Source organism: Xiphophorus hellerii, chromosome 9 (assembly GCF_003331165.1).
Source record: "Xiphophorus hellerii strain 12219 chromosome 9, Xiphophorus_hellerii-4.1, whole genome shotgun sequence".
Lineage (NCBI taxonomy): Eukaryota > Metazoa > Chordata > Actinopteri > Cyprinodontiformes > Poeciliidae > Xiphophorus > Xiphophorus hellerii.
The window spans coordinates 2,402,139-2,415,448 of NC_045680.1; the positions used below are offsets into that span (position 1 = coordinate 2,402,139).

Consider the following 13,310-nt stretch of genomic DNA (forward strand, 5'->3'; position numbering starts at 1 on the left):
TTTTTGTCTGTTTTGTTTTTTTTTTTACTTTTGAATAGCTGAAATAAATGTTAAGGGTTCAAATTTTTTGAAATCCACCTGTACGTTTGTTATAAAAAAATACTTACTGCATGTGTTGTGTGCAAACAGTTCAGTTAATGCTTCAGAAAAACTGCATCATAAATTCAGATATAGTTTCATGCTTTCAGTACCAGTACTAAGAAAAATATTTCTTCTTCTTCTTAGAGCTCCTTATAAGAGTTAATTTCCTAAAACCTAAAAGTATGTGACTGTAACCGTGTCACTTTTGCGAACAGATATAGTTGATTTTAAAACTGAAGGAATAACTTTAGGACTTCTCGCTTCAACGAGCACCAACTCGAGTCACTCACCTTCTCCTTCTTTAAACTCCGCGACATAATGTGACATAAACAACAGTAATTACGCTTGGCACTGCGCGCTGGGTCGAGCCCTGAAGCGTTTCTGTGTGAGGCCATACAGCTGATGAGAGCAGCCTGACAGGTCTGCGTCGAGCTGTCAGGCGAGGCTGCATCCGGAAGAGCGGCCCGTCAAGTTCACAGCAAAACCAGAAGCAGAGCTATTTTGCCTTCAAAACAAAAGTGTTGAATTTCACACTGTCAGCCCATTGACGGGAAAAATACAGGAAAATAGACAAGATAATAATAATAATAATAATAATAATAATAATAATAATAATAAAGTATTGAATGCTTTAACTTCAAATCTGTGCAAACTCTAGTTTATAATCTAGGCATAAACAGATAATATTATGGCAGCCCATAAAAGCATTAAAAATGTGAAGTGTACATTATTACTTATAGGCATTTCCCGAGAAACGACAAATTATGACTTTTGGACCTGTTTCAATTGTCTTAAAATTTATTCTTACAGACAAAGGAAGCTTCACATTAACTGTATTATTGGCCTTGCCTAAATCATTTTAGATATTTCTTTTTCAGTCTTTGGGTATTATTATTAAGCCTTATTTTAATATTCACTTTTTTACGAGCAATTTCTCAAGGACACACATTTTATTAAATGTTTATCATAAGCTCTACATCTTTACATCTCTGTTGGATATGAGGTGTCTTGTCTTGTCAATCACTTCAAAATTCACAACCTCTTCAGTCTTTTATTTCCAAGCCTTGTTAAGAGTGTAAAACGGCTCCTTTGCACTGAAAAAGCAACACTAAGAGCTAAGCCAGGCAAACAAAACTGATTTAAGCGTTCTGCAACATCGTGCTGAGGTTGAAATTAACAAAATTTGAGGATGGAAATAGATTGGTTGAGAATATCTTGCGGCCGGAAATTGTACTTCTGTAAACACAGTGAGTTTGACGCTCCGGAAAAGCGGCGCTGCAGCGAAACGCTTCGACTGAACAGAGCGCAGCTCAGAGGGGGGAGGAGGAGAATGATGGGAGCGACTTTTTCTTCCATTTATATGACCCATATCCTACAGTAGACCTAGGAATCATCCTGTCTCATTCTTGTTCTCGAGGTTTTTTTTTTTCTCCGTCAAGATGTCCGCCTCGGCGATATTCATCCTCGACCTGAAGGGAAAGGTAAGTTTTGGGCGACTTGTTGGTGGGGAAGTTGACATTAACAGCGCGGCACCTGCAATACGAGGACTATTTAAACTAAAGAAAGCGCCTCTGCTGAAGTATGTATTTTTATTTCACCGTGCTTGTTTCTACTGCATTTAGAAAATTTCCGGCACAGTTGTGTTTCAAGAGAGTAAGTTAGTGAATTAAGGTTAAATGGGTTGTAACACTGACATAAAACAGGAAGAGAAAGCCAACTCGCCAAACTCGTTTATCGATGCTGAGTGTACACAGAGAGCTTGTTCTTGTGCAGCGATGCAGCCCTTATTTTATGTGATGTGTCCTATTTCAAAGTTTGGAACTTATCTCTTGGAGCTATTGTTTCTTTTAATTGCAACTGATCCCTTTGAAAAGTGTTTCAACGTGCATGAAAATATAGAATTTAGGTTTTTGCACATAATTTAGTCAGAAAATATCTTTCCACTGGATCAAGGATTTAATCTGTCTCGTTTTCTTTTGTATTGATTTCCTTGTCTCTAAAAGTCCTATTTAATTGTCTAATTTTTGTTCCCATTGATCTTTTGCACATGTTTTCTTGTTTGATAGTTAACAAGAACTTCAAAACATTTATAAAATGTGATTTGCTTATTTTTGCAGCAGATAGGCTGAGGGTGTGCATAGTGTACTGAACTCCACCCTACTCTGGTTTGATCAGTAGGTTTGCAAAATTAATAAAATTTTATGTCTCAGGTTGTTTACACAAACTTAATCCTAGACTCACTTAATTTTGACTCTCAACATGCTAATGAGATTTAACACAACTTGGGAGCCACTGTCTTGAAACGTTTAGATCCGTCTGCGTTCCAACACACTTCAATCACATGAATGACTGAAATAGCCTCTGCAGAAATTAGCCCATTATATTCAGGTCAGTTGGAGCAGGGATCCATGTAAAAGTTGCTACAGTGACTTATGCAGGATTTGGTGATTGCTGATCTAAACAAAGTTTGTACAATTTAAGCAGAAAACTGATCAGTTAGCATCAGCTCTACGCTATTTGTCCTAGATTTCTACTTGTACTCTGTACTTTGGTAAGCAATAAGGACATAGAGGAAAGTAATGTTCTCCTTTTTTATAATAATAATTTCTTATTTAGGGTCCATTGTTTGGCTATTCTTTCTTTAATCAGTAGAATACATGGCAATTAGGTCTAATTCACGTCTATGAACTGACAGGGACAAAAAAAGAGTCAAAGGTTAGTGCCAAACACTCAACGGGTCAAATCATGAGCTGAACACCCCCTCCCCAAAAAAAGAGCTAGCTTCAAAGAAAGTCAGTGAGGAGAGAATTTCGGTTTGCAGTGTGGATATTTAGTCTCTGTGACAAGGAAACCAAAACTTCCTGGATTTCCTGTGAGAACAGTTTTTTTCTCTTTTCGATTGTGTCCTTATAAAGCTTATAAACCTTTCTAAAACCTTTATAAACGCCCTCATACCATAAATCTCTGCGTGTAGGGTGGTTGTTCAAGCTGTAAAAACAGGAGGAATAAGAGCACGTAATTGGCCGAGGTCCACATGGATATGGAGAGATGTGTCAAGCCCTAAAATGTTATATTGATTTTTGTCTGTTGCTGTTTATTTTGTTAGAATATATTTTTTCATATTAAATGTGTAAATGTGTGGGATTTTGTTTGTCAACTCATTTTTTTCAGTTTCAATTAAAATGCCAAGTTTTGTTCATTTTAATGCTCTGAAATCTCTTACTTACTTTTAGTGTAATCTACATAGTATTTAGTCTAAGCTATGTATTTGTTTTTAATTGTTTTGACTTCTATGCATATTTTAGACCCGTATTTCATATTTCCTTTTAATTTGAACTAACTTACAAAAAAATGTCTAAGAATAGGAACAAAAATGTCTGCAGCATGCTGGGATTGTTTGGTCAGCACTGCAAACCCGGCACTATGTCTTAAAGTCACACTGCCCAAAGAAAACCTGCAGAATTCATTTCTTTAATATATGCCATTCACATGCTGAGGAGGTAGTAACAAAGAGAGAGAAGTAAAACATGCAGGATACCAGACTTTGAGGACTGACTATGGACACCTCTACACTACAACATCAGACATTGATTGGTGAACTTTGCAATCAAAGTCAGATGTTGATAGCCTAGATACTCACTGTTTTTTTTTAAATATTTTTTGTTTTACCAATATCCCAGAAATTCTTATGGTCAGTGAATGAAAATGAAAAAAAACCCCCAAAAAACTGCATTGGGTGTATATATTTTCAGGTTTTGATTGGACCAAAACATCTGATTATATTAGTGTTGGTTTTGTCCAGGACATCCTTGTAAATGAGATTGTAAATCTCAAAAGACCCATTACAAATAAGCAAATACAAATAATACAAACTAACCTGTGGGATCCTGACATATCTGACATTTACAGACCTAATGATTGATCCAAAATCTGCGTGTCAATTTGATTGATGATTAATCAGTCCTGGAGTCACTACAAGGGCAACAAAAGGAATTGCTGAATAGCCTTTTCTGCTTGACAACAATGCCCATCAGGGAGAAAGATCCATCCTTCATAGCCTGGGTGCCTGATTGTACAGATTAAAGGTTTCTTTTTCCCTCTTGCAATCTACTTATCTCTGCCCCCAGGCTACTTAGCAGTGCTTCACCTTCCATCCTCACTGTGCCTCTGGCAATGTCCTGATCAGACAAGTTTCTAAATTTTAGTGCTCATAGAGCAAATGTGCATTGTAGTTGTAATTAAAAGTGTAATTAGCTAGAGTAAAAGGTTGAATTCTAAATGAGTATTTACATAGTTTACAAGACATTACAAAAAAACAGTCAAGCACAACCTGCCCATTTCAGCTTTCAGACATTCCTTAAAATGCACAAGAAGGCAGAAGCCAATCTCCACATCTGCCCTTTATCCCTCCACCGTAAAGCCGTCCCCTTTCCACCCTAACCTCCTGGGCACCAGCCTGAACATGGATAGCTTCTGGGACTCACTGATGTACCAAAATGTCAAGCTATTACAATCATCACGGCATCAATTGTTCCTAGAGCTTCACAATAGAATTTTTCTACACAGTAATTTACTTGAGCTCAAGTTTAGGGTTATTGTGAGCATTTAGATGTCTCCAGCAGACGAACGTGGTCATATAGTAAGTGTAAAATAACTAAAGGAGTTAGATACTTGGATTCAAAAATGCAAGCTGAGAAGTTTAACTTTAAGTTTATTGATTCCTCAATATATGATGTTTCAAATTTGTGATGCTTTCGTTTTTAGTCACAATGCTTGTTTTTTTTTTGTGGTTTTTTTGGATGGAAATGCCAAGCTGCTGGTCGATTCCAACTAAAAATCCCAAATGGATCCTGGGGTGATTTCAAAATTGGTTATTGCCATAGGGCTCACAGGATATGCCTTCATTACTACAGAGATGTCTTGACATTTTTCCATCCTTTCATTTTTCTGTCAAATGCTAAATTAAACCCAGACTCAGCCCTTCAGACACCCCACATTTTGTGTAGCCTGATTCATCTGGTCACATGAATCAGTTTCAAAGGTTATAACATATAGTAAATTCACAGGGATTAGGAACTACATCCATCAATGGGCAGCTAAAATTCACAAATACTTGAGACTTCTTCTAAACACGCTTAAAACTGTCTATTTTATCAGTTCAAACACCAAAGATATCTTAATGGGCACAGTGGAAACCGTTTTAGCAATACTACAGAAGATATAGTCTACAGATTTAATCATTTCTGCTCTTAAATAAGCAGAAATAAGGAAAATGAATGGAGTTTCTGTATTGACTGCTTTGCAAATCCCAGCCAATGGGCTCTTTGCACCTGCCGCGCTGACGTCACAACCGCATGCGCAAATGCGGCTCTCTTTTTTCCGCTTTGAGTTACCATGACAGCTAGAAAAGACAAAGTCTTATTTCAGACGCAAATAAAACAATACTATGAACATTGTTGTCTTCCTAATATAATGGGCTTTTAAGGTTTCATGGATTTCCAAGCGGTCCTGAATTAAGAAGACGGTGGCTTGTAAATATTTGTAGCTACCAGTTAAAGCTAACGCCGCACAGCAAAGTTTACAGCCTTCACGTCACTCCGGATCAGCTTCTTCAGCCTAAAGCAGAAGGTAAAGGAGCCTCCTGTGTTATTTCCATGGAATCACTTCTGTATTCAGCCTGAAAGAGAGTTTATGGGAACGAGAGAGCAGACCAGAGCCAGACAGCCGAGCAACTGATCCGCTGTAAACACCGTCCTGCTTCACAAGAAGCATGCAAAACTAATAAAGCGAAATAACACGGAGACCTTACGGAACACGGCCATATTTTTCTAAAAGCAACAACTCTGAACCTGAACAGTCAGCTGAACTAGAACTCCGACACCAGAGCTGCTCTACTGTTAAGCTAGTTAAGCTGTTAAGCTATGGGCTTGTTGTGCTTCAGAAGCAAAAAGCCTGAACCTTAAAATCCTCGTTACTTGGTCTCTGACACTAACGACAATAAACGCCGGTAATATACTTGAAAACAAGGTAAAAACATTGTCCGTTAATGAATGATGAAAAATGTTTAGATACTTAAATAGCACATTTTTACAAGAAAAATGTCTAGCATAAGCTAAAGCTAATGTTTGCCACAAAGTTTAAAGAAAGTAAAACTCACCTTCGTATAACGAGGCGAACATCTTAAAACCTTTCTCCAGCTTACTTGTCGGGGCTTCGGGTCGATGTACATCATTAATTGTTACCTTGGACAAGCCCTCCAAATACCCAGTGTAAAGAGCCTTTTTCAATAGATCGGAAAAGATTGAGCCGCTGTTCCCCGAACGCGGAAGCTGAGGTGCAAAGAGCCCATAGCATTCAAGTAGCATTGCTTATTGCTATTTCAGCTTCCAAAGCAGCATTTGATTTAATATTTTCAAAAACCTGCAATAGTGGGTGAATTTTCTGCTAAAAATTGGAGCTGCAATCCACAGAAAAATCTGCAAATCATGAGTAGGTGCTCCACTGTAATTCCTCTGGACAACTACTGGCTGCTCCAAACTTAATGTTGGCTTTTTCCAAAAATGCTGGCGTACAAGATCACTTAACGTAATTATTTCCAAATATTGGTGTAGTAAAACCACAAAGAAGCAGTTTTGGTCAGAATACTTAAAGTAGGACAAAAGGTAGTAAAATTTGTTTCCAGACAACAATGATAATAGTTTGCATGTTAACATACTCCCAATTGCTAAACAATGGAGCTGTCAGTGTCACTTTGAGCTGGAATCTCAGATTGGGATAAAAAGGAGGCATTGTGACCATTTCTGTTGTTAAATAGTTTCTATTGACCAAGGAACTGTATGGCATTATATCTAAATTTCTTAGGGGTCTAGTAGCCCTTTCCTAAGCAAACTACATTTTCTGTCAACAGTTCTTTAGCTTATCTCATAATCACCCTGGTATTGGAGTGACTCAGTGAGATTTATACTGTGATTTATTATGTTGCAAAGTGTTGATGGGTGATCCAAACTGACATTAGCTTTGCTGAGATTTTTTTTTTGTCTAGTTTGCCTTTGGGTCAAACACTCCAGTGAGGGTTTTCTGGTCCCTATTTGTCTTTGAGGTCAGTAGTGAGTGGATTGTATTGATTTCACATTCTGGACACAGCCACCCATTGTTGTGTGTGTCCCTGCCCCAAATTTCCTCTAAATGCTATTTTTCCCTCCCTTCCCTCTCTTTTAGGTTATCTACAGTCTTAGATACACGTGATTTAATAAAAATGCAGTTTTGAGTACACCTTAGATTTGTTTAGTTTAGGATTGTTTTTCCATTTGAGGAATGTAAACCCAGGTATAAATAAATAATACTCAAAACTGCATGATATTTTCCTTTTTAATTAGACACTCATACAAACTAACACACAACGGCGATGTCTTCCTAATCTTAAAGTCACATTTAGGATATTTAGCACCAGGTTACATTCTTCTCTGCACAGCTAACAAGAAAGAAGCCTGACACTTTCATTTTCTGTCACTGTAGAATCAAATGATTAATACCTCTCCAGAGTATGAAGTTGTTTGGTAAATGACAGTTGTGTACTTTTCAATGTACAGCAGGGAAATGGGTGATAAGGGAAACTTGTCAAAGCTCATTATGAGCCCTGAGAGCTTTATATACATTATTAATCAATCTCCCAGTTTTTAAAACGCAGATTAACTAGACAATGTAGCATGGAGCCAATATTTCCATTATGTAATGTTCCAGTATTCATTTTTTTATCCCATTGCAATGCATGTCAACTGCTTTAAAATAGTAACTCTATCCAAAATCTCTTTGTAGTAGAATGATCTGTGATAGCAGTGACTCCAGAACTACTGAAGCTGAATACTTTAGAGAAAGAATGTCTTGTTGTTTTCTATTAGTTTGGTTTCAGAACTTCAAAGTGAATCTCTACACACTGGCAGTATTCAGCATTGCAGTTTTTTGATGCAACAACCTGTCCATATGTCATTCTTTTTCTCCACTGACCTTTGAACTGCTCACTCTGCGGTTTCCATCTTTCTTCACAGTACCTGAGCATCGGCCTATCCACAGCCTCGGATTACTTGGCTGGAATTTCCTTTTTATATCTTATTTCCTTCTCCCTTTGTACCTGGCCATGTGTGACCTCTCCACAACAAAGTTTCTATTAAAGACAGAGGAGAGTTGTGTGTCTGTCTTTGTGCATGTTGGTGTGTGCATGTGTGTGAGAGAAAGATACAGACCCCCAAAGCAGAGGAATTTTTATTTCTTAATCTCCTTCCATGGTCCACAACAGTGTTTCCCAACCCTGGTCCTGGAGGCTCACTGCCCTGCATGTTTTGGATGCTTCCCTGCTTTAACACACCTGATTCTAAGGACTGCAGTTCAGGAAAAGCCCGTTAATCAACTATCAATTGAAATGAGGTGTGCTGATGCAAGGAAACACCTAAAACATCCAGGCCGGTGTGCCCTGAGGACCAGGGTTAGGAAACATTAATCTGGAAAGTTATTTTCTTAGGCTACGTCCACACAACAGGTCTTGATACTCAGTTTCAATTTTGATACTCAGATTTTGCTGTTTATGTTGTTTTGCATAGTCGTTCATACTACTAATTAAATATGACCTCAATCAGACATTTGTGTAAATGATTTACGACCCCAAATTTTAATTCAGTTCATTTGGTACTGATTATGTACCACTGATAATTATATTGTTACTAATGTTCTAACAAGGTACCATGAATTTGCATTCTTGTTATTATTATGATTTTGCTATAAATATATTTTTAAACTGTCCTGGCTTATCTCCTTTAAACATGGACCTTTATGAGATTTTCACAGTGTAACTGGTTAAATATAATGACAATTTATTGGTCATTTTATTTGATACATATACTGTGACAAAAATAGGAAGCGCCTGCTAAACCAAGTAGCTGTTTTTAAGTGCTTATTCCTCATGTTATTGTACCATTTTGCTCTTAAAATACCATAACACTTAAAAAGCTGATATTATCTAATTAGCCAGGATTTCTGACCTTTTAGCCAGCATGCTGTCTGCTGCCTTGAGCTAGTCAACTGTGGTTTGAAAACAATGTAGCATGGGCAAAAAAAACATAAGAATAATGGGTGGTTGTTTTTGTGCTCATACTGCAGCGTGACAAATTAGTCTTAATCTTAAACTTAATTTGTTTAAATCAGGATACTACTTGTAGAGCTGCTGAAAATCCAGCTGTGCTGAAATTTAGCCATTGAGATGTCATTTCTTTGGTAAATATACTTTTTAATTTAAACGTCTGATGCATGCTGTGCATGCCAAGATTCTGTATTCTTTTCATATCAAGATTTTCCTTTGAATCCTGTCTGTTGGAGCTCAGGCATGGAAAAGGCTCCAACAGCTTTTGCTTTGATTTTCATTAAGTAAATAACTTAAAGGTATGTGAACGTTGTTGGGGTTTTTCTTTTTTTAATTGTTGATCTTGAGGGAAAAGACCCAACATCCACACACCTTCGATATACTGAGATGTTGCATGCCTGAACTTTTACCCTGTATTTTCCCTTAGAAATTTACACAGCATCGTTTCTTTGAATTTTGACCCCAATCATCTTGTGAACTTTGCTGGGATCTACTCTGATTCTTATTTTAAGGAAGCCATTCATCATTCATGCTGAGATATCCATCAGTCCATCATAGCTTCAAGGAAAACGTTCAGGCATGAAACACTGTTTGCACATTTTGTTGTGAGAGAAACTGAGAAAGGATGAGTTTTTTTCTTTTCTTTTTTGTCTTTTCTTTCAACTGTCAGCCAAAGGTTCCTGAAGCAGACTAGAGTGCAGGTTTGGTATCTCAGCCAAAGCTATGAATCTTTAATGACTGAATGGTTGCTGCATAATATTTCCTCTCCCTCTCTGCTCTATGTTATCTGTCCAGGTTTTGATTTGCCATAACTACATGGGAAACATGGACATGAATGAAATTGACCATTTCATGCCCATATTGATGAAGAGGGAGGAAGATGCTGAGATGACACCGCTGGTCAGCCATGGCTCCTCACACTTCCTCTGGATCAAACACAGCAACCTTTACTGTATCCAATGCGAGCTTATTTCTGTGTGATGTTTTGTGTAAAAGGTGTCTTCACTGTGGATGTCTCAATTCACCAATGGGTGTAGTTTCTCATGAAGACTGACAATCCCACCTCAAAGTGTCAGCCCCTCCCTGTCAGTCATTTCTATTTATGATGCGGGAAAATTTTATCTTCCCAGAACAGAACCACAGGAGGCCCTGTGCTCCAGGTTTGTGTAGCCAGCAGCTCCTGAGCTTCTCACTGTCTGCCTTTGCATATCATGAATCAGAGTGAGCAATGTATGATTTACTGTGCAGAATATCCTCCCCTTTTCTACTGTGAGATTATATAGTCAGTCTTCCTAGAACATTATTAATTCAGCATCATATTGCAGTTGGGAGTAACTGCTATTCCCAATGCATTGAATTACATCCTAGCTGTTCTTCAACCCTGCGTTATGTTCTTAATTGCTTTTGAATCAGATGCATTCTGGTAACTTTATATACTGTTGCATGTGCAATTTTTTAACTTCTGTTCTTCTGCAAAGGATAAGTGAAAATAATTATTTTGAGTGCAACTTTTGGATGAAAAGTGTTTTTTCTTAACAGTTTCTTCATAAGTGGTAGCAATGACAAAGAAGAATGCCAACGCTGCTCTGGTGTACTCCTTTCTTTATAGAATAGTTCAGGTGAGTCATACTTCAGCTCTTTTACTTTTCTTTAATACCAGGAAAATCCCTTTAGTTCTGTGTCCTCTGCTGGGTTGGGGGTGGTCTTTCGGGACTTGGAGGCTCCTCCCCCTTTGGCAGCCAACTCCATATTCTGCCTCCATATCTGTGCATACATCCCACAATGCATTGTGGTTGTATGTTTTGTTTTAAGTGTGTCATCTTTGTCTTTACATTTGTTATCTCCATCTCCCTGCCCAAAAGTACTCCCTATTATTACTCTCTCTCTCTCTCATTATCTTTATCTTTTTATAATTGTTACAGCTTGTTCTTGTAAATTCAGTTATGCAATAGGGGTAATTTGCTACCCTGTTGTAGGGAGAATCTGCTCCTACACAGCATGACAAACTGTCACACCATGTTTTTTTTTTTATCTGAGCTGATGTAAAAAACTCCAACTCGTTTTTCTTTCTGCAGGTATTTAAGGAGTATTTTAAAGAGCTGGAGGAGGAAAGTATTCGTGACAACTTTGTGACAGTATATGAACTGATGGATGAAGTGATGGACTTTGGATTCCCCCAGACAACTGAGAGCAAGATCCTACAAGAGTAAGAAAAGTGATGCACAATCTGTGACTCCACTAAAGTCCTTGGATTAACCTGTTCCTTTTAACCAAGGTGATATTTTAAATATAATGACAGGTCAAAGCTGCTTTGGATTGTGTTTGGAGGGATTCTAAGCCTTTCACCGATGGGCTTCCCCACAAAATCATTCCACTGGGCTTCCACTGATGCCTTCAGTGGTCAACCTTTGAGATCACTAATTTGACATTATATTTACTGAGCATAAAGCAGATGTCAAAAAGCCACTATGATTAATTATTTTCATCTTTAATATGCCTGATCCTCTCTACAATTCAACTGAAAACAGATGTTATTTTTAGACCTGCTGTCAATTATACAATTTAGCTGTAGGACTTTCCTAGCAGTTGCTTATCCTTTAGCATAAGCCAAAATTGCAGGGAACAAAGGGTGATTGATTTTTTTATTTTTTATTTTTTAACCCAAACCCAGAATGCTTCATGTAGGGTTGAACTGCCAACGCCTGTGTTGCCGTTTTGAAATTTTTTCAAAATTAATTGGCTCTTCTTTCTCCCAGTTTAAGTTGGCATTAAAAGTGGTTTGGTGATCAAAAATTTCTTAACCAATAGGGTTTTTGTGGAAAATGGAGTGGTTTTCTGGTTTGGTGTCAAAATCATTTTGTGTTGAAATTATTGTGGTGCTTCAGTTTTTGCATAAGATAACACACCAATACATTCTGGAACCAAATTTTCAGACTAACCCAACAGCAATTCACAGCAGGAAACAAAAGGGAAGGGTAACATAATTACCAGTCTTTATAACAAGGATTTGGCAATTATATCTAACAAATGTTTCCACAGAAATGATCATTTAAACATAGGGCTGATAAGTGAATAAGGTTATATTTTTTAAGCCCATAAAAGCAGTAACTGCAACACTTTGTTCTAATTTCCGATCCAATTATACATGTTCAAGTGACACTTGTATTTTCCATCAGAGATAAAGAGACTTTGAGATAACTACTTTGTGGTATAATGTCAGGAAGCAGCAGAGAGGGAATTAGTGTACCTAATGAGTAGGCTTTGAGTGCCATTGGCCTAAACTGTGGTCATAATAAAACGCAGAACGTAACCAGTGAGGAAGGTGAGAAATGCTTACACTTCGTTCCTGTGCTTTTGGTTTTAGACAGGGTTGCTTTGTCTTCTTCTACTCCCTTCTCAAAAAGGCATTTGTCTCCAGGATAAGACCCAACTTTCTGTAACATGCAGCAACTCTGACATTGCCTCAGTTTGCACATTATCTTCTTTGATTTTCATTAGAGTACAATTGTATAACTTAGCTGCTTATATGTAACTACAGTAGTTTTGCATGTAGCTTGATGTTAAGTCTCTTGTGTACTGTGTGTGTGTTGACTGAATGATGCTGAGAATCACTCGTCTCCAATTGGCACTTACACAATGGCACCTTCAGCTGAACACACTTAAGACTCTCAGACAGAAAAGCTCAGCTCCCCTACCCTCCATGGAGACAAACACGCTCTCATCCCTGCAGACAGTAGACACACACACACACCCACCCCCAAACATAGACACACACACTCCGATTGTCTTTGTCTCTGGTTGTTACTTCAGTTCTTTAACCTTTTAATGACCCAGCAGCAATAAGAACGCTTACAATATTACACTGCATACTTGGCAAGAGTTATTGTGTGGGTGGGGGAAAAAGAATAAGTTGCTCATGCATAAAAATATACCTATGAATCTAGAGTGGCTTGTAAAGTAGTCATACTGAAATTATTTTCGCATTTTTTGTTAGTTATAAGAGTCAATTTATTTAACTGGGGCGATGTGATGGACAAAAACACCATTGTTCATAATTGTGAAAGAGAATGACATTGATAAATGGATTTCATATTTTTAC

At 37.7% G+C, this 13,310-nt stretch overlaps 1 protein-coding gene across 1 annotated transcript in view; it reads left to right on the forward strand.

The window, feature by feature from the left end:
* The first annotated feature begins 1,358 nt into the window (after positions 1-1,358).
* ap1m3 (adaptor related protein complex 1 subunit mu 3) overlaps positions 1,359-13,310 on the forward strand; it is a 38,277-nt gene continuing 26,325 nt past the window's right edge. The window contains exons 1-4 of the mRNA XM_032572218.1: positions 1,359-1,562; positions 10,007-10,163; positions 10,763-10,830; positions 11,287-11,417. Of these exons, the coding sequence (XP_032428109.1) occupies positions 1,521-1,562; positions 10,007-10,163; positions 10,763-10,830; positions 11,287-11,417 (398 nt within the window). The 5' untranslated portion in view covers positions 1,359-1,520. The remainder of the gene's footprint in view (positions 1,563-10,006; positions 10,164-10,762; positions 10,831-11,286; positions 11,418-13,310) is intronic.